This window comes from Fusarium mangiferae (assembly GCF_900044065.1).
Source record: "Fusarium mangiferae strain MRC7560 genome assembly, contig: FMAN_scaffold009, whole genome shotgun sequence".
Classification (NCBI taxonomy): Eukaryota; Fungi; Ascomycota; class Sordariomycetes; order Hypocreales; family Nectriaceae; genus Fusarium; species Fusarium mangiferae.
In genome coordinates this window covers 349,733-370,629 of record NW_024573929.1, presented here as the reverse complement: position 1 = coordinate 370,629, position 20,897 = coordinate 349,733, and the positions used below count along the sequence as shown (strand labels likewise).

The 20,897-nt window shown below is 47.5% G+C and overlaps 5 protein-coding genes across 5 annotated transcripts; 2 read left to right on the top strand and 3 right to left on the bottom strand.

The window, feature by feature from the left end:
* Positions 1–6: 6 nt before the first annotated feature.
* Positions 7–1,389, top strand: FMAN_12220 (uncharacterized protein; the record flags this gene model as incomplete). The annotated part of the gene is made up of 2 exons (XM_041834733.1): positions 7–840; positions 889–1,389. 2 exons carry the CDS (start codon positions 7–9, stop codon positions 1,387–1,389), a joined length of 1,335 nt encoding a protein of 444 aa, XP_041684966.1.
* A 226-nt stretch (positions 1,390–1,615) lies between these two features.
* Positions 1,616–7,048, bottom strand: FMAN_12219 (uncharacterized protein; the record flags this gene model as incomplete). The annotated part of the gene is made up of 4 exons (XM_041834732.1): positions 1,616–4,590; positions 4,633–4,747; positions 4,811–5,977; positions 6,026–7,048. The coding sequence occupies 4 exons, from the start codon at positions 7,046–7,048 to the stop codon at positions 1,616–1,618; spliced, it is 5,280 nt and encodes a 1,759-aa protein (XP_041684965.1).
* Positions 7,049–8,023: 975 nt separating this feature from the next.
* On the bottom strand, positions 8,024–10,009 carry FMAN_12218 (uncharacterized protein; the record flags this gene model as incomplete). Its single annotated transcript, XM_041834729.1, has 1 exon — positions 8,024–10,009. One exon carries the CDS (start codon positions 10,007–10,009, stop codon positions 8,024–8,026), a length of 1,986 nt encoding a protein of 661 aa, XP_041684964.1.
* Positions 10,010–14,110: 4,101 nt separating this feature from the next.
* FMAN_12217 (uncharacterized protein) lies at positions 14,111–16,404 on the top strand (the record flags this gene model as incomplete). Its single annotated transcript, XM_041834728.1, has 3 exons — positions 14,111–14,215; positions 14,269–14,532; positions 14,590–16,404. 3 exons carry the CDS (start codon positions 14,111–14,113, stop codon positions 16,402–16,404), a joined length of 2,184 nt encoding a protein of 727 aa, XP_041684963.1.
* Positions 16,405–17,427: 1,023 nt separating this feature from the next.
* Positions 17,428–18,592, bottom strand: FMAN_12216 (uncharacterized protein; the record flags this gene model as incomplete). Its single annotated transcript, XM_041834727.1, has 2 exons — positions 17,428–18,528; positions 18,590–18,592. The coding sequence occupies 2 exons, from the start codon at positions 18,590–18,592 to the stop codon at positions 17,428–17,430; spliced, it is 1,104 nt and encodes a 367-aa protein (XP_041684962.1).
* Between the last annotated feature and the right edge of the window lie 2,305 nt (positions 18,593–20,897).

Sequence of the window (20,897 nt, the reverse complement as noted above, 5' to 3'; positions counted from 1 at the left end):
GTCAAAATGGCCGTCGATACTTCAGATAGCGTCTGTCCCACGCTCCGCGATGAGCCCCTCGGCGACGAAAAAACTCAAGACGACGCTGCTTCAACACAAAGTGAGGGTAACAACGATGAAGAGAACCAAGCCTGCACAACAGATGATCCAGGTGAGCCTCCAGATGGCGGCTTACAGGCCTGGCTCCAAGTAGTGACAGGCCATCTCGTCGCTTTCAACTCATGGGGCTACCTCATCAGCTTCGGCATCTTCCAGCCCTACTACGAATCCGAATTCTCTCTCCCGCCCTCGACAATCTCTTGGATCGGCAGCTTAGAAGTCTGTCTCATTTTCTTCATCGGCACATTCTCCGGTCGAGCTTTTGACGCAGGATATTATCGCGCTGCCCTCGCAGTAGGTCTTTTGCTCCAAATACTAGCCATCTTCATGACGAGTATCGCATCATCGTATTGGCAAGTCCTTCTCGCCCAGGGAATCTGTCAAGGTTTAGGGAACGGAATCATTTTCGCACCGACGATAGCAAACATGTCGACGTATTTCACTACCAAGAAGACTATTGCCATATCCGCTGGGGCATGCGGCGCTGGCACGGGAGGAATTGTGTTCCCGCTGATTGCGCAGCAACTTCTTCCCAAGATCGGGTTTCGCTGGACGGTGAGAGTTATGGGATTGGTAGTTGCTGTGTCGTCGATGATTATAATGATCATTGCGAAAACGAGGCTCAAAGCGAGAAAGGCTGGGCCGCTTGTTGAATGGGCTGCGTTCAAGGAGCCAGCGTATGTTCTCTTTGCAGCGGCAATGTTCTTTACCTTGTGGCCGACCTGGATCTCCTACAACTATGTGAGTCTTGTCTCAATTGACCTCTATGACAGCTGCTGATGGTGTTAGGCTCGTCAATATACAACCGACAAACTCTCCGGCTCAGCATCAGACTCATTCCTAATCCTCATTGTCATCAACGCCGTCGGTATCCCAGGTCGCATGATATCCGCCTTTCTCGCCGACCGTCTCTTCGGTGCGATCCCCGTCTTCATACCCACCATATTCTCAGCCTCACTATGTCTCTATCTCTGGTCACAAGTATCCTCCCTCACTGGCATGTTCATTTGGGTCAGCATATTTGGCTACTTCGGCGCCGCGATACAAAGTCTCTTCCCTTCATGCTGTGCGAGCTTGACACCGGATTTGAGCAAAGCCGGAACGAGAATCGGAATGATCTTCTCGATTATTAGTTTTGCGGCGTTGACGGGGTCGCCTTTGGCTGGGAAATTGATGCAAGCTACAGGCGGGAGTTACTTGGCGGCGCAGATCTGGGGAGGGTCGAGTATGATTCTGGGGATGGGGTTGCTATACGCTGCGAAAAGAGCTGAGGCACGTCACGCGGACTAGAGAGGCTAGGAGTTTGCTCCCACCGCTGGTTAAACTTGTCTTTCTTAATGATCAACCAGGACGACGACCGTGATTACCTGAATCTGCAGCCTTCGATTTAGACTTGAGAACGATACCTCCATGGATTCTAGACAGAGATGTAAATGCATTTCTCCACCATTCATTGACATTAATGTGACTCCAAACTCCTACAATGTAATTTGTTCATGACTCCGAAAACGCCCTTCTAATTGGCTTCCTTTCGAAGCCAAGGAACAACCCCCCCTCCGCTCAACGTCTTCTCAACTAACGCTGCAGTAACCCCATCAAGTCCTGCAGCCTTCGAACGCTCCAACCACTCTTCAACACTGACCATCTCAATCTTGCCGTGCTCCGCTTCAAGGTAAGACGGTAGATCCTCCACAGAGATCTTCTCCTTACCGCAGTGATGCTTGTACGCTACTGTAACATGAGTCTGAGTCTCGTAGATGGAGCTAGCAATGCCCTCAGCCACAACGTCCACTGGAACAAAGTCAAAGCAACCACTCCACGCAGCCAAGTCAGGAAGGGACGCTGTCTTGACAGAGTAATGGAAGATGTTCTGCATAAGATCCGCCTTCGGAGCATTTGGACCCGTAATATTGGATGGACGATGGATCCAGACCGGTAGGTTGCATTGGCTGGCATACTTTTCGAGTATAACTTCCGAAGCCCACTTAGAAGCAACGTAGCCAAGTGAGCCATCAGTAGGAGGTACAGAATCTGCAACGGAAACCTCATCAAGACCGTCTTGGCCAGTAAGTTGCACAACACCACCAGTTGAGACGAAGTGCACTGGAATCCTTCGCGTAATCGCCATCCGTGCTAGCTCCCTAGACGACGATGCATTTGATCGCTTCAAGGACTGATATGTCTTGAGGAAAGAAACATCGGCGCCGTTATGAATGATTCGCTCGACTGTGTCGGCAAGTTGATCGAACTGCTCTTGAGACAGACCGAGTCGTGGCAAGGATAGATCTCCTGGGTAGCACGCGACCCGCGAAGATGAAAACACTGGATCACTTGTGTTGGAGGAAGACCGAACAGCAAGACAATGGACCTTGGATACACGCTTGTCCTCGAGTAAACACTTGAGGATCGCAACACCCAAAAATCCAGTTGCACCGGTGAGGGCGACATGAAGATCATTTGTTGTCTCGGAAGGGAGTGGCTCTTGGGCTCCAACGATGCTCAAGTCAGCGTCAATGTGAGTCTCTTCGTCCCAATCAATTGGCGTTGTAATATGTCCTTGAGTCGTAGAGCCATCGATCTTCGCAGCCATCTCTCCAAGAGTACTCGCTTGGAAGAGATCAAAAACAGAGACGGGAACTCCGAATTCGCGTGTGATGTACTCTCTCAAACTGACGATGCGAAGGGAGTTACCTCCTGCAGAAAAGAAGTCTGTGTCTGGGCCAATAGCCGCGTCAACAAACGGCAGGGCCTTGAGCCAACCTAGCTTGAGCCTCTCTTGAGTCTCAGTGAGGGGCTTATCAACTATGTCCTCTTCATGAGGAACAGGAAGAGCATCAAGAGCATATTGATCCAACTTGCCAGAAGCGTTCATGGGAAGCTGGTCAATGGAGATAATTCTGGCGGGTTTCATGTATCGCGGAAGGGATAACTCCTTCAGAAGCTGCTTTAGATAGCCTTTCTCGTCTGAAAGGCAGTTGGACTGGGAAAGGATGACGAAGGCAACAAGATATGCACTATCTCCTTCACCACGAAGTGAAACAGCCGCTTCAGGGATTTTACCATCGGAGGCCCTGACTATAGTGCTGGCAATATCTTCGAGCTCAATTCTGAAACCTCGGAGCTTGATCTGCGAGTCACCAGCGATACGTCCAAGGAAGCAGAGACGCCCGTCCGACAGAAACCTGGCCTTGTCGCCTGTACGGTACATTCGAGTCCACCCACGAGCAACATCTTCAGCTGTTGAGAAAGGATCAGGAAGGAACTTGGCCTCTGTAAGATCTTGTTTGTTGAGGTATCCAATGGCAACGCCAGCACCTCCGATCACCAGTTCTCCAGCGAGTCCAGGGCGGACAGGCTGCATGTTCTCATCCAAGATGTAGCAGGAATAATTGGGCAAAGTACGCCCGATGCTTGGATTGTGAGTATCGCGCAGAGTATCACCGAGCTCATTTGAACCACAGGTGGCGATGATAGTAATCTCAGTGGGGCCGTAACCATTGAGAAGCTCAAGATTCCTCAAGCCGAGTCTCTTGAACTCGCGCGTAACACGGGTTGTCATTGCTTCCCCAGCGAGAGACGCATATTCACAGTCGACGCATTGTCTCAAGTATTTATAGCCATGATGAATGACCGATAGTGCGAGTGTAGGCGTCATGAAAGTGTGAGTGACTTTCTCATCCAGCATTAACTGCGCAAGTTGCATAGGGTCCTTGCGTGTCTCACTGGTTGCAACGATCAGTGTTCCCCCGAGCATGATGGCGAGAGTCATCTGGGTAAGCGACATATCAAAGCCAAGAGGTGCTTGTTGAAGCATGCGACACTTGTTCAGATTGTTGTAGTGGATGAAGCCGTCAAAGTGATGTACAAGACTGGCATGAGTCAAAGCCACGGCTTTTGGAACACCCGTTGTACCGCTTGTGTAGAAGATGTAGCCCATCCCATCCCCCCTGACTCGGTTGTCCAGATGAAAGGTGTTGGAAGGGTCAGCCTTGATAGTGTTAACGTTGATTACTTTGGCTTTCGTGTCTAGTCCATGGGATGTTGTTGCAGTTGAGTCATCAATGAGAAGTACATCGGGTTGGCAGTCATCAACCATCAGTTGGAGACGCTTGATCGGGTTCTGGGCATCGAGAGGTACGTATACACCGCCGGCTTCAGCAATGGCCATCAGAGTGGGAAAGATGTACATGCTGGGATCGCAGTACACACACACCCGTGATTCCTGCTTAGCCCCAGCTTCAACAAGGGTAATAGTAATCTGGTTGACCAAAGCCTTCAGCTGCAGCCAGGTGAGAGCTTGTCCCTTATCTGTGACGAGGGCAGTATCGTCAGGCTGTTTGACAACACATTCCTCGAAGTAGTGGCACAACGTCTCAAGGCGAGGAGATGGGATCCTTTCACCTCTGCCAAGGGTCAATGCCTTGCCAATCTGCTCGGCTGTAGGCTTGCAGATCTGTTCTACGGTCCGAGAAGGTTCCGAGGCAAAGAGATCTAGGGTCTGTAGGTAGCTGTCAAGAACAAAGCTCAACTCACTTTCAGAATAGAGGTACTCCTGTGTCTTGACGCTGATAGAAGCGGATCCATCTTGGTAAGTCTCAATGTCAAAGGTCAGGTCGTAAGGGTTGTTGGCGTCCTTGAATGCCACAAGCTGGGCTTGACAATCCGCCAATGGGACCTTCTGGGTAGAGCCCATCTTTTAGTTCAGAATGACCTGAAAGAGAGGGCTGTGGGTTGTGGAGCGAGGAAGCTTGATCTCATCAAGAAGGACGTCGAAGGGGATGTCAGAGTGCGAAAGAGCGCTGTTGGCCTTGGACTTGGCGTTGGCGACCACCTCCGCCAGAGTCTGTGAGGGCGACAGTTTCAGTCGCAGGAGCAAAAGATTGACAAAGAACCCAACAGTATCCATATGTGCAGCATCGTTCTTGTTGGCATCAGTAATGTCAATGCACAGATCCTTGGTTGAAGCGAGATCAGAAAGGACAACCTGGAGGGCAGCAAGATGAATGTGGAACGGTGTGACGTCAAGGCACTTAGCAACAGTCCTGATACTTCTGCCCTGATCAATAGATAGAGTCCTCTCAAGTGCTCGTGTTGTGTAGTCCGTAAGGGGGATGCGTGTCTTCACCTCGGCAAAATCGAAGACGGATAGGGTCGGTGGAAGCTCCTCAAGTTCGGACCTCCAGTAGGCGAGAGTAGTATCCGGGACTTTAGCTGCCTTATGAGCAATAGCGAAGTCAAGGTAGTCTTGCTGCTTGCTTGAAAGGGTCTGACCAGCGTAGGCCATGGCTAGGTCACGAACCATGATCTGAGCGCTGTAGCCATCGAGGGCGATGTGATGAAAGCCAAAGATAAGGTCAAAGTCGCCGTCAGAGTCTGGGACAATAACGGCTTTGGTGACATTGCCATTCTCCAGGTCATATGACATCTCTTGCATGGCCTCGTACTCGATCTTGGCAGTTGAGTTGTGCTTCTGCTCTAGCCTAAAGCTGGAGTCCTTGAGCACTGCTTGTGTCGGCAGATCAGTGTAGGGATCGATGAAGAACGATGTACGGAGAGACTCATGGCGATGGATCACCTGTTGGAAGGCCCCTTCCAGGTCATGCAGTCGGAGAGGACCACTGATGTGATAGTGCATGGTGACGTTGTATGTGCTATGGTCTCGAAGGAACTGTTGAAGGAACCACAAGCGTTCTTGAGCGAAGGACAAAGGGCCAGTGCGATCAATCTTAGACTGAATAGATGTCTCCTCGTCAACACCAGCTTCGCTGGTAACCTGCGTTGAGTTTGGGCTGTTGCGAATGGTAAAGGGCTCATTCTCAGTGGGCGGGGCTGAAGACACCGCCGTTGACGTCTCAACAACATTGAGAGTCTTGATTGCCTGGAAGAGTTAGATAAAAATAGGAAAAGGATATGGGATCAATCGCACCTGTTTGGTGACTTCAGTCTTGGGCTCGATCTCTTCGAAAATAGCTGGCAAGTGAGAGACGACAGTAGAGCAAAGTTCAGTGATGGACGCAGTGTTAAGGATCTCTAACACAGGAGTATCGACTTCAAGTTCCTTGAGAAACCACGATCTGATCTCCGTAGCAACAAGGGAGTCTACGCCTAGGCCGAGCAGTGACTGTGACGTTTTAACAGAGCCGGCCTCAGCTTGGAGTAAGCGCTCAAGTTTGGTGCAAAACTCCTCTTCCACAACGGCGAGGATCTCGGGAGTTCCCTTAGCTTCCGATAGACGCTGAGAGATGGAGACTTTAGTGGCCGATGCACGCTCTTGGTGTTCCTCCTCCAGCATATGATGGCAAAAACGCATGTTGTCTCGCCAAAAGTACTTCTGGGCATCAGGCTCTAAGCTGAAACGGTTGAGACCAGTGATGAGCTCGGGAGCATGAGTTGAGGTGGGCTGGCCGACGAGAATGGCCTGGGAAAACATGTTGAGAAGGTCAGTCTCGGAGATGGCCATGTAGTTGGAGCTACGCAAGGTAGCCTCGTAAGCTCCCGTAGAAGAGACGTAACCTACGCCGAGAACCATGCCAATGTGCATGACTGAAGCAGCAAGGCCCTTTACACGTCGCTGTTCAGCGATGGCGCTCATGAAAAGGTTAGAGGCAGCATAGTTGGCTTGACCACGGTTACCGACAACACTGGCCAAAGAAGAGAACATGATAAAGAAGTCAAGTTTCTGGTTAATGAGAAGTTCATGGAGGTTCTGGGTACCCTTGACCTTGGGTCCAAAGACCTTGGTGAAGTCGTTGACCTTGAGCTCAGTAAACGTTCGATCAGACAAGAGTAAGGCAGCATTGGCAGTACCGCAGATTGGCGGCATCTCCTTGACGATCTGGTCATGGGCTTGCAATAAAGCCGCCTTGTCACTGACATCAGCCTGGTAAAGATTGACTTGAGCACCCTGGATGCGAAGCTCTTTGAGCCACACTTGATCAATCGCAGCCATGTTGCGAGTGGTCAAGGCAAGATGACGAACGCCGCAGGAGACCATCCAACCACAGAGCGCTTTGCCGAAACCTCCAATGCAGCCAATAAGAAGATACTTCTTGCCGGAGCGGACGAGCCGACTGCCTTCAAGAGGCTGCACACATCTCGCGCAGTCAGACGTAAAGGTACGCTAACCGCGATCGACGGTGTCTTGCATCCCTCTAGATTGTGTGTGGCCACGTGAGACTGGAAAGTGCTTGCACACAGCTCTGACACCAGCTCTTTGTCCACATCGTCAATTTAGTCAAACAGCCGCATTCAATCTAAGGGTTTGGATGCGCACACTAGATCGAGGCAGCATTCTTCTTGTCCATCGCTCAAATTCTAGATAGCCTGAGCTGTACGATGGGCTGGGAACGAGGACGCCACACCTCCCTGTCGTGGGCAAGTGAAGAGGGACGGCATGCTCGTTCTTTCGAGGGATACATCTATTGATGCAGGATCTTTAGAATATGACCGAGCGGAAGGGGAAAAGTGGACGATAAACAGGAAGCAGACATAAAGTCGATGTTTGAAGACGTTTGTCTGTTTGGAGGTTGAAGCGAGCTTACTGCTGAAGTGCCGTCCCTCGCTGCGGACGTGATGCCCGAGTTGGCAAGTCGTTGTAAGGGAAATTCTGGAGTCAGTCCTTCGTCATAGTTGAATTTTATTGATAGCTACTTTCGTTGATGTATATTTTATTGTATTTTCCCGAAGCAAGTGGAATAGGGTAGTATGTCCATTCGAAGTTGGGAGGTCTGCATAGATACGACAATATTTTTCTCGTCTATCGCCTAACTTTTGACGACGTGTTTGTTTTCATGTTGATAGCTATATGTATGTTCTAATAGTATTTTGTAACACATAATCTTGAAATCGAAGTTGTTTAGCTGAATATTTTGGTTTCTAGTACTCCCACTCCCGTCAACTATAGTCGATTGAATATATGAATGAATCAAGAAAACGTTTCATGAAAGCAAGAAGGCCATGGAAAAACAACATCTCTTCTTGGGAAATCGTAAAAGAAACACAATCCCACAAGCCAGCGTTTGAGGAAAAGTTGCGGAGGGTCACCAAAAGATTGGTCCCGTACGGTTGGCCAACTGACTTCTAATGACACGTGGTGATCTAGGTCGTTTGTGCCATGGTTTTGAGAACCGCGTTCTAGAGGCTTAGAGGCGGTAAAAGCAAAATCCCAGTCAGACGTCTCTTTTCGTTTGCTATTAATCTTGCTCCTGTCGAATTGATCTTTGTCATCGGGCTTCTGAGTACCATCCGCGTCCCAGATAAATATGGCAGAGCACGCAGTTTGCCTTTTCTGAGCATTCCAGACTCGGCCAAGTCGGAGTAACTTACCTTTACTCATCGCCAAAACTAGCTCTTTTGCCATAAGTCTCATATAGCGTTCAGGAAAAGTCTCCCTCTGCAAGGCTTGCCCCTGACTGGTGTGGTCACAGTTGAGAAATCTTTCAAGGTGTAGGGCAAGAGTTATCTCATGCAAGCGTCTCAACTCACCAGCAAGCTGAGAGATAAGCCTTTTCTCATCCTTGGCAGAAAAGGAAGTCTTTTCTATTGACTCAGGCAAAAGAAGACGAAAACTTGCGGTATCGATGATCCGGTCAAGTTGCCAAAGATGGCCTTTCGTTTTGACACCATTCGGCTTCAATTCAACGTCAAAAAACCGGCATCTTTTATTGAAAGTGAACCATCGTTCACCCTCGGGAGCATAAAAGTTATTGAATGCTTGGTCCTCCAAAAACTGAGACAGGGGCTTTTCGAGTATGGAAAAAGAATGCTCTCGGGATTGATGCGAAAGGATTTCTCCATTGAGAAGGCACATCGCTAATATCGATATACTGAGGCTCTTGGGCTCTTGCATTCGTGCCTGATCCATTCTGATGGCATATTGGCAGCAATTGGCGATGATTGCCAGTCTATCCCAGGCATCTTTCAGCCCCCGTGTTTGGATGTCGGCAATGACTCTTGGGGTCATTGGCATCGATTTGTCCAGTAAAGCAGTATATTTTCCTGCAACTCGAAGAATTTTCTTCGTATGATGAGATATGTCATCTTGTTGAAATTCTTGGGCAGCCCAACAGCAAAGTTTGGTGGTGGTTCTGCAGAACTGCTCAGATCCGATGCAGAGTTCATTTGGAACATCTGAGAAACATTTATGAGCTTGTTTCCTCGCCTCTAAGAAGTCAGGGTGTCGGATGAGTAATGTCATATTTCTGAGTCCGCGATAGTTCTCCTGAAACGTCCAGGCCCTCGTCCACCAACGATCTTTCGTAATCCGAGTCAACAAACTCAATGCTTGTAAGATCTCATCATGATCGACTTGTTTTGGCTCCTTCACGAATGTCTCTCCAAGGACCTTCGCCAATAGATCAAGTTCATACGCCCACTCGATTGGCTTTCCGAGCAAGGCCACAGGGTGTTCACTGAGACTGTAGACCAAGTCCATGGTTTCAACTGCGCGCTTCTTCTCGTTGCATCTCTTATGGGGACATACATCCTTCTTACGGCAGGTCTTCTGCTTGACACAATGCCTATCAATCCAAAGACGGCGAAGACCCTTTGCATGCATGAACGAATTCACACGGTCAAAAACGCAGTCTCGGACCGGTGACGAGAAGAATTGGAGTCGATCTCTATTTTGAACCTTGTATTTGCCGTTCGTCGGGTCCTCCTGATCAGAGTTGTCCCAAGTATAAGACAAAGCGACATATTCTCGCTGCTTGAAGGCATTAATATTGTGTCGCATCAATCTGGGTCCGTCGCAGGAGTTCTTTCCAAATGTGAGACATTCTAAGTCTTCAATAAATCTCAAACATTTCTGCTGGGGCAATTGCTTTCCTCCAATGTCTTGGAGAAGCGAGGCAATTGACTTGCCATGGCTCTCGATAATGTTGCGTAGAGGGACGTTGGAATCGTCTTCCATTGTGTTGGAAAGTGAACCTCCGTAGGTATTGTGAGAAAGTTCGATACTAGTTAGTTGACTCAGTTTTGTCGCTCGTTTGCCCGTGTCAGCAGTCGTATTTAAGCCGTGGCAAGCAGCAACGTAGCCATCGTTGCTGCCTGACTCGATTCCAAGGTTATTTACCCCGCGCGAGGCTTTCCTGGCTTTATTGGTGAGTGCAAAGTTTGCTCGGCAGCCATTGGAGGAGAAGTTGCATCGGTGTAGGAAGTGATGCGCTGCCGCCTATCAGCTATCGGTTTGTAGATGTGTCTAAAACTGCAGTGAAATTCACTCACATTCCCACATCAAAGAAACAATTATACTCTCTTCTCTCCTCAAAGTAATTTTGACAAGCAATAGCGGTGAGACTTGGAGCAAAACTGACCAATGTCAGGGTGCGATTATATTGATTATCAAACCATTCAAACATGTACGTGTTCATTGCCTAAACAAGAGTAATATATAAATTGATTTTGCTTGAGCCTCAAATACCCTGTTTCGAGTTGTCCAGAGACTCCATCAATGCTTTTCTCCTTGCCTTCGGCAAACTTCGCTTCTGGTAGCCGTCACAATGGGTATACCATTTCACAACGGCAGATAAGGATCAAGTATCCCGCTCAACATGTGGGCAATACTATTAAAATTCAGCTCAGTTATATCTATGTGATTCAGCTTTTAGTGCTGTCCATCTATTGAATGGTTATACTGCATAGGTTGACTCAGCCTTAGAAGTGGTTGTCGCTGTTGAGACCCGAAGCGCCTCCGTATCCTGTTTCCTGTTTTCTGGGGCGCCTGCAAAGGAAGGTTTACCAGAAAGTGCTTGGAGAATTTAATAGTGAAGACCTGGGCGCTTTATTGGTAAGCGCCTTCTAAAAGGCTGACCGGTAAAAGTTTCCTGCATTTCCTGGTAAAGGCGTTTACCCTCTGCCAATAACGTGTGCCCACGTTCATCTGAAGCCATAACCTTCATCAGCATCGCCTGCCACTTTTATTCGGCAAGGAGATTGCAGAAAAAGGTTGAGAGTATCAGGCCGACGGTCAATGCTTGCGAATTACGTGGAAATCCCCACGATCTACCGATTTAATCATGAACTAGTGATAAGTTTCATGATCCTAGATGGACTCCAAATCTCACCTTTCTTTGCGTGCAAGATAAGTTCTGGATATCTTTTGACGTCCATGGTAGCCTGATACCACCTGTCATGAAGACGGTACTTGCGAAGCGTGCGGCTCTGCGATATTGTGGCCTTCCGAGGCAGACTCTTGTCTGAGAAAAGATTGATCTTGGTGGCTGCTTGCCGGGTGCTAAGTGGCTAAGAGATTCCAATCAAGATACCGCTGGGTATAATGGCACCAGTTAACGCCGGACGGAGGGAGCTGAACGAAGTGTTTGCATTGCCAGTGGTGCTCTGTCCAGTCCAACTTTTATGGATAAATCGTCGTTTTGAATCAGTTCTTTGTCCAATAGAGGATGAAGTACGTACTGTTGAAGCTGTTTTCTTGCCGCTCAAATATTCCCTTACCCAGTGCCGCAAGGCATGCACAGATTTACAGGAACTGGCCGAGAGGTGCGGCATGCGTTTAGTTAGCGAGTTAAGAACGAGTTTCGGCAATTGGGCTGGGTTGACCTATATGAAACGCGATATTGTCTCTTTTGAAAAGATACTAGCTGGTTACAAATCAGCTATAAATGTAGCTTTGCCTGACGCCAACCTGTCGCAATGGATCCCGGGAGTGGAATCTTGAGGTTGCATTGACCGCAGGAAGTTATGCGTGTAGGCTTACTGGATGTTGATCGTTATTTTAACTTTTCTCAGCGCTATGCTGTGAGCTTAATAATATTAGCTTACAAACATTTGGTGTTTGACATGTAGGCGAAGGGTAAAGGTGGCTACGCAGTGACACACGTCTTCAACGGGTCACAGGGCATGTATGTTGATTTTATTCTTCCGTTTCGCGTAAATTGATGGAATTAATGCATATGAGGCTACTTCTTCAAGATTGAAGTATGTCAATGAGCTACAATTTCGGGATAAGTGACATCATCGATGAGCCAAAGAACTTTGTTTTGCATGAAACTGCTATTTCGATACGGCCTTCACACATTTAGGTTACGTACTTCGACGCAGGTCTATTTCAATACTTGAGTAACTTCACAAAACATGTGAAGCCGGTATATCTAGAGGGGCGGTTGGAAAACCCTCTGGTAGGGGAAGGTGACTTATATAATCACTGAGTACGCAGGTCGATCTGGTAACAATCAAGATACTTGAAGGTGAAGGTACATCCTGTCATTGAATTTCGAGAAAATACGTTTGTTGGGCTTTTGTGTATCAAGTTGCTGGTGACTCAGAAATCCTGCACTCAATGATCTACAACGGCGGTCTACCCTTTCTAATGTAACAAAGCATTGTAACGACCTTGGATCCTCAGGGCTCGTATACCATGCCAGCTAAGAAGAGTATAGAAGCGCGCATTCAAATACCAAACGCTTTGGGATCCACTAAAGGATGCATCGTCTTGCAGTGACGCCTAAAATTATCCTTCCTGAAATTTGGTTGATCAAGCTTGGGGCAAGTTGCAACAGTACAGACCCAATAGTCTTTACCATACTTGTGTTTGGTTTCGACATGGCGCTTGAGGCTACTGTTGGTAGAAAAACTACTTTTGCAGATAGCACAACTGCTGGGAGATGTTCTTTTGTGCTGAGGCTTTGGCGTTGTTTCGGTAGTGGTGTAGTCCGTGGCCTGCTGCTGAATCTCACTCCAAGGGTGCACAGGATCTGGTATCGGGGATTTGGGGATGGTGCGGGTGTCGAAATGATTGTAATCTAGGAAAGTACTCTGCTGAGCAAAGAGCGAACCTCCTGATATCGAGTGGACAGTATCGGCACTGTCGTTCTCAGAGAAGAGTAAGCAACTAGCGGATGGTGGAGCAATCTCAGATGCGCGAAAAAACTCGCACTCGTCGTTTTCCACGTATCGGCCAGAATACGGGTACTCAAAATCGTATGCCGAGGGTGCCGAGGGATCATAGTTATCCGATTGATAAGAGGAGACACGTTGATCAGATGTTCTACGTGGCCCGTTGCTTGACAAGAGTCAGGCGGTGCGGACCTCTTGCTAAGTGCACACGAGGTCCGGCTTTTTTGTTTAGAAAGATAACAAAATGTTGGTCGTCTCAGTCCTGGGCCACTTGATAGTTGATTGCCCAGGACTGTTTCTGAAAAATAGAGAATATGTGGCTTAAGCAGTTCGGACGGGAGAGGCTGGGCTGTCTACTTCTTTCGAAATATTTGTTTAGGTCAGGCAGACAAACGTCGCCTTTAAAGGCATTAACATCTCTCCTGTCCTGACCTTAGCTTTGACTAGCCGTCAGTTCACCGAAAGATCGCACCTTTGTTTCTTACACGTATGATGGGCTGTGTTCAGCCTATCTAACCATATTTGTGTCGATCTGCTGCAGTGTGAGACTACATCCCGGAACCAACCTCACAATCAGCCAATAGGAAACATGAATGCAAGATGCCCAAGCCCACCTTGCCAACTCGCGGCTTATCGAAGATTTGGAGTGTAGCTTGGTGCCTACACAACCTCAAAACTGTCCAATCAACGATGTACGTGTGCCAGTTCTGAGCACGTAAACCATCTTGTGCAGTACTAAGGGCCTCATATCTGACCAATTGGAGAGATGTGTACATGCGCGCCTCATCACAAACCAATAATCGGTGGTATTGTGGCATCAAATATACGATCAGCCCATTTCAACCCAGCGAAATTACATATGACGTCTAAGCAGTGAACAGGATTTTCGCAAAGTCGCATGCATAACTTGCTAGACATGTCGTCCCAGATGTTGACAACCTCAAAATGAGCCAATCGCGGGCCGAGCCACGTGTTGGTGCGTTGCAAGGCAGCTTCATTCTAAAGGGCAAACTTGTGACATCACGTATGATTCCTTCGTCTATAAGAGCACGCATGGACTGCAGATATCAAAGTTCAGCTCGAGTCATCTACCATCTCCTTTCATCTGCATACCAATCTCCTGATTGAAACTATACCCTACTGCCCCTCATAACTCAACATGACCAACAATCGAAACACTAGCTTTCTCTCGGACCCGGCTTTACTTGAAAAAGTCGACAAGCTTCGCGACTTGAACATTGGCCAGCATGTGCCTCTTCCTCAGGTAAATCCAAACACGAATCTGTAAAACACACTATAAGCTTACACATAATATAGCTTGTCGTAGTCGGCGATCAAAGCTCTGGGAAGTCCTCTTTGTTGGAAAGCTTAACTGGCATTCCGTTCCCCAAAGATCAGAGTCTTTGCACTCGTCACGCGACCCAGATTTCATCCCGTCGTGGTGATGTCGACCGCGTTGATATTCGTATCATCGCAGGGCCACATGCTTCTGAGGAGCACAGAAAATATGTCGAGGCATTTCGCATGTCTATGCCCTCAGGTTTGGAATTTCGCCAAGATTTTGCCAATGTCTTACAAAAGGTTAGTGAGTTTTCATGATCGTTGTTGTTGTAGATGCACCAGCTGAACATGGAGTAGGCCAATGACAAAATGGGTCTTCGGGCTGATGTCTCAGTTGGAAAAGGCGCCGTATTCAGCGAAGACGTCCTCAAGATTGAGGTACAGGGACCTGATGAAGACTATCTCACCATCATAGATGTTCCGGGAATTTTTCGCACTACTACCGAAGGAACCACCAAGAATGATATGGTAATGGTGAAGGATCTTGTCAAAGGATACATCAAAGATGAACGTACGATTATTCTGGCAGTGCTGCCGAGTAACGTTGACGTTGCTACGCAAGAAATTCTGGAACTTGCAGAAGATTACGACAAGGATGGTATTCGTACACTCGGAGTACTCACCAAGCCTGACTTGGTTCTCGAACCTGGTGCACAGGCCACTGTTTGTGACTTGATACAGGGAAAGAAACGGCCGCTGAATCTTGGTTATTTCCTGGTGCGCAATCGCGGGCCAAGCCTCAAATCGGAAGATCAGACAGAGCTTGACCAAGTCTTCCGAACCCAGCCATGGGTCAGCCTTCCACAAGACCGAGTGGGCATCCCAGCCCTAAAAGAACAACTTGGAACACTCCTGTTCGAGATTACCCAACGCGAATACCCTAAACTACTCCAGGATGTCAATAGTCAAATCAGCAGATGCAAGAAAGAGCTCGGCGCTCTTGGACCATCCCGTCAAGACGAGCGTGAGCAGCGCAGTTTCCTGATTCATATCGCTGGAGCGTTTCAGGATCGTGCCAGGGCAGCACTCATGGCTGATTATAACGTCGACTCAGTCTTTGATCAAGTTGAACTTCGTCTTATAACTCATGTTGTCAACGCCACTGATCTCTTCAGTGCTGAGTTTCAACAGAGTGCTCATTCGCGACATTTCCAGAATCTTGAACTGCTTGAATCAGCCGAGGAATCCGTTCTTTTTGACGCAGATCGCCATGAGGCCGATTCAATCGGATTGACAATCAGCCATCTGCAGGATTTACTTCAGGCTACATCCGTGAACAACGCTACGCAGGAAGAGCTCGCTGAACTCGGGGAAATCATTGACCTCTCGCATGACACGACACTACCACGTGACGATGTCACGTCATGGATCAGAGATACATACCTGCATACGAGGGGTCTTGATCTTGGCACGTTCAATGCAAATGTAATTGCCATGGCCTTCTCAGAACAGTCAAAGAAGTGGGGCGACATGACCAAAGTTTATATGAGCAGGGTCATTATCATTATTCATCGTTTCATCGCCACTGCACTTCGTGCTGTTTTTCCAGAAGAGCAAGCCCGTCGTCAGTTATGGTCATCGATCTTGGATGGTCTGTTGCAGCGCTACAAGATGGCAATGGATCAAGCGAGCCTCCTGGTTGAAGTTGAGCGGCACAAGAAACCTTACACCCTGAATCGACAATTTGCCGATGCCCTCTCAAAGGCTCGAGGTTATCGGATCACTGAACTGCTGCGTCCCAAAGCAAGAAAGGACACGAGGCAGTATGGAGAGCTACAAAACATGGTCAACCTAGACGACATTGCGAAAGCCGCCGAAGGCAAGAGTAATATGGAGCAACTACAGGAAGAGATCCATGACATCGTTCGCGCTTACTATCAATTAGCACTTGACCGTTTCATCGATAATGTCTTTCAACTCGCTGTCGACTACTCCCTGCTCCATGGTCCTGACAGCCCCCTGAGCGTTTTCACTCAGGAATGGGTGATCGAGCTGGAGCCCGAAGAACTCGAGCGAATTGTCGGTGAGAGCAAATCCGCCATGAAGCGTCGCTCGAAACTTGCAAAGAAGATTCAAGATTTGTCTAGCGCTTTACAGATCCTCAAGCTCTAGTCGTCAGTTGGTCTCTAAGTACCACCATGACACATTTTCGAAGAATAGTGAGCATTCTATTAGAGAACAGGGGGACAATGCCGATGAATTAACGTAGCCACTGGTACTTTAAGATTAGTTCTCCCGGACGTAATAAATTCATTCATTCTTTTCGGTTGCATCTCATAGTGAGTGTAAATATTGTTACATGCCTGCTCGTATGGTTTGAACCACTTTGCACTCCAAAGTAAGTAGAGGCAGTCCCGTAATCCCATTACTCACCTGTTAGAGCCTCCGTAAACGTATACTTGAACCGGTTGTCTGCGATATTATCATACTCATGCCGCGGGGGGCTGTGAATCAGATTCAGTCCGCACTCCATCAACCCTTGATCATGTTGACCTTGACATCATCCACTGTAATGATTACCGAACTGTGAAGAAACCTGAATGCGAGACGTGACCCGAAAAGTTCGTTACGCAGGAATCATGGCCACAAAGACAGTTGTATTTGCTCCGACCGGGGATTGAAGATAACATCGAGCTGCCGATCCGTCTCTTGTGAGCGCTCGCCAACCGTAGTAAAGGAGTTAGTTACTTGACTATAGTACGTCTAGTTGAGCCACGAGAAAACTTTGAAAGCGCTTGTGGGCATTAGGAAGACAAAATGACTGATGATTTATTCATGAGCCCCCGCTTAATGGCCCTGCTTGAGTCATTCACGGCCTGGGTCATTAGGCTCGAGAGGTCAATCGGAAGTTAGCCCGCTCTGTTGCGAGGATACGTCACCTGTGCTGTCTTGGCAAAGATATCTGTTGCTCCATACAAGAAAGTCCCACTGATCCGAGAACCTTGAGTCGCAGAACAGCTAACATTGGTTTCTCCTCCTCTTCGCCGTTCAGTCAAAGAAAAAGGCTATTTTAGAATTTGGCGGCTTACTAACTCTACAAAATCTATAGCCCAGATACGAATGTCAGTTGATTGTGGTGCACGCATCTGTCTCAAAGGGGTTTTATTCTGGTAGGTAATTCCGATCTCCAACGGGTTATATGTGTTTTGGCATGATAGACAATAGCTCCTTTGCAAATGCAGCCGCTGTTGCCGCAGCGTATGGCTGCCAATCCTTATTCTTGTGGGAGTCGGCATAGTCGCAGATTCCCCGAATTACCAGACATGGAAAGTTGTTCATAAGCCCAGCCGCCTCCATTTCGACACATAGTGCATTTTTGTCCAAGCGTAGTCGTTCGCGGGTAGCCCCGTTACGCATGACTCGATTGGCGGATGCTATCGTTCCATAGTGAATCTTAGGCTGGGTGCTTTCGCGTCGTGGGCGCTCTTCTAAGTAGTCTGCGTCACACCTCGCACATGTGACATACTCCCCTTCATGGTTGTAACCACTGTTAAACAAAAGGTCATTGCTCACGCCCGGGTACGACCAGTTACGTTCTGAATTTGAGTATCGAGCTTGCAATCTGGCTATACTCTTCGCAATGGACAACGTTAATCCAGATGACCCTGATACTTCCTGGGATCTGAGTTGTGAAACAGCGCTGAGCAGCCTAGCTGGGGGTTGGTTCAAGTGGCCCGTCGTTACAAACCGGTCGTTTTGGACATCTTTGCCATAATCGTATTGGACGACTCCTGGTGAATCAGGTGAAGGTACGCTGATTACAACGTCCCCTAGCCGCACATCAACTTTCTTACTTGGTATACCACCCCCAACACCCACCAACAGAGTGTATTGCAATGAAGTGAAGGTCTGACGCATGTGTTCTGCCACTCGAGTCGCAGACGTCGTTCCTGCAACCCCATATGGCAAGCACACTATGACCGTCTTAAGATGGGCGATCCGGCCAACGACATAAATGTTCTCGTCCAGTAGACCCTGCCTAGGGGCTTGAAAAGCCTCGTCGAGCATTCCTTTAGCTGCCGCCATTTCTTCTGGTAAAGCACAAATCCACCCAACTGTGTATTCTGTTGGCTTGGGTGAGTTTTCGTTGACAGTGGCAGCTGGCTTAACATGCTTGAAGTTCAGAGTAGTGTTTAAATAAGGTTGTGATGCGATATTGTCGTTGATGTTGCTCGCAGTACTCTTGCTGGCATGTCCAGACCCCTGTGCACACCGATGAGAACGTGAATTAAGGTGCTACAACAGGACTGATTAGCATAGAAGCCGACTCAAGGGGTATTTATGAATAATCTCCAACCATCTTCAAGTCATTTTCGCTCGAGAATCTTTGATCACAAGGCTTGCAGTATTTCTTAAAATGATTCTTGGCTGCCATATGCTGTTTTGCCGCTTCCTGCGTGTGAAACTTGATAAGACAGGTTTCACAAGGAATCCTAGGATTCCAGTGTCCAACTTGTGTCATGTGCGCTTCTGCTGCACTCCGATCTTTGAACAATTTATTACACTGATCGCATTTTTTCGTTGGTTTCTGATGACGTTTCTCATCCATATGCTGCTTGCATGCTTCTTTAGTGCCAAACGTTCTGTGACACGTCTCACACTGGGGCATTTTTGCATTCAAGCAGATATCTCGAGGATGATTACAAGAGTAGGATGGTTCAAGTTTGGCGAAATGAGGCTGAAGTTCATCAACCCCGCACGGTGTGATCTGGGTGATGCCACGAATTCGTCTCATTGGTTACCTTTGGTAATCCAATAGCTTACCCAAAGAACATAAGCAGTAAGCAACAGTATGAGCAAAGTTGCTAAGCGCCACATAAAATCTGTCAACACTTCAAGGAGGTCCGACTACCTTGTGCAGTACTATTTTTACCCACAAAGCGAAACCAGAATGGGAAAACGCCTACATTGCATTGCAGCAGTGCATGCTTAATTAGTTAACAATGGCTGATTAAAGGGGACTTATATCTATGTAACAAATATTGCATTTAGGGTTAACTATATATGTTTTATATAATTAATGATATAAATAAGGCTAAGTATTGAACTTTAAATTAAACATATAACTGCTATTTGATAATAGTAGTGTCTATTTAAAGGTATTTTTTTAAATTTTTTTAATTATTTATTAATTTATATCCCCTGCTGTTTATATCGTCTCTAGCTTTATTATTTAATATCAATCTTTTTATTTAATAACATTATATGAAAATAGTTAATTATTTATAATATTAAAGGTAAAAAAAAGGCTTTACTATATTTAGATGTTATTTTTTATATAATTTTGTGGCAAACAGTAGGAGAATAGACACTGAAATCGAAATGATCTTCTTGTATAGGCTCAGGAACTGAGCAGAATGGAAGAGAAACTGTTGTAGCCGATTACTCTTGAAAACGATTTGAAGATGAAGGATACTAGGATTGTGTTTTCGTATGTCTCAGGCGTGGGAGAAGGTTCTATGCCGTAGATATACGGATCAAGCCCAATGACCTGACAGTTGGACTCGACAAGCTTCGTAGAGTGCCTGGAAAATGGTAGAAGTAGGATTCGCTCTACTCCGTAATCGCTGTTCAAGAAATCAACGTAAGAATTTACAGGTATTCATTATCGCGGTTGACTGATGTAAGAACAACTTGGGTACGACTAATGGAAGTCAATCGCCATTCACATGCACCCTTGCCCATCAATACCTGGATCTCTTATACATTCCAACCAAGGGCGTGCTCAAATACCTTAGGCGTGTAGGAGTCAAGGACCTTCAGTCTTGGATTGCCTGGTATTTGCCGATCTCCTTGAGCTTTAAATCTTTTGGGCCAGGCTCCGATAGGCATCTATGTCCAAGAATTAGTGACAGCCACCTGGAAAGCACTCAAGAGCCATGAATGACAGCTCATACTTTGCGAATTTCTTCACCAACATCCACAAACCCTGCCCTGCCCAACCTCGCTCTCCATTAACTACAAGTGATCTAAATTGTCTTAAGCTGGTATAACTAGCTATATCAAATACATATTGGCAAAGGCAGCAGGTTCAGGACCACCCTTGGTTGGTGAGGAACTTAATAACCTGGTGACAGATCTGATGAGCGACTCCTATTCTCACAAAACCAACGTATCACTCCCAAGCGATACGATCTGCAGCGTTTGCCAACGCAAGGGCCGTGTCAGAAGCCACAGAGACGTAGGTAGAACCCGATATGGCAACAGATCAGGGTACTGCTCAAGGTTCACAACCCAAAAGTCCCGTTGCTGGCTATCTGTAACGGAGCGTCGCTCAGGCAATATCACAAGGATTGCGTCGCAACGCTCTCAAGATTGAGGGCCAGCACGGAGGTCGGAGACTTGGATACATCGGCCCTTGAGTATCTTCGGACGGCCTTGGTGTGACATTGCAGAGAAACATCCGTATATTGTCTCTCGAGCCCTTTTCTAGCTTCTGATATTGTGATCCCAAGCTATGCAGATCTTGAACCTAGAGCATAGTGACTTTAGAGTACCCCGCAGCATGGGTCGGGTCTGGGGTTGGAAGTGCCAGGCTCAATTTCACCAACATATGTGACAAATGAAGAGCATGGATCGCAGACGATGGCGCCTTTTCCGAGAAC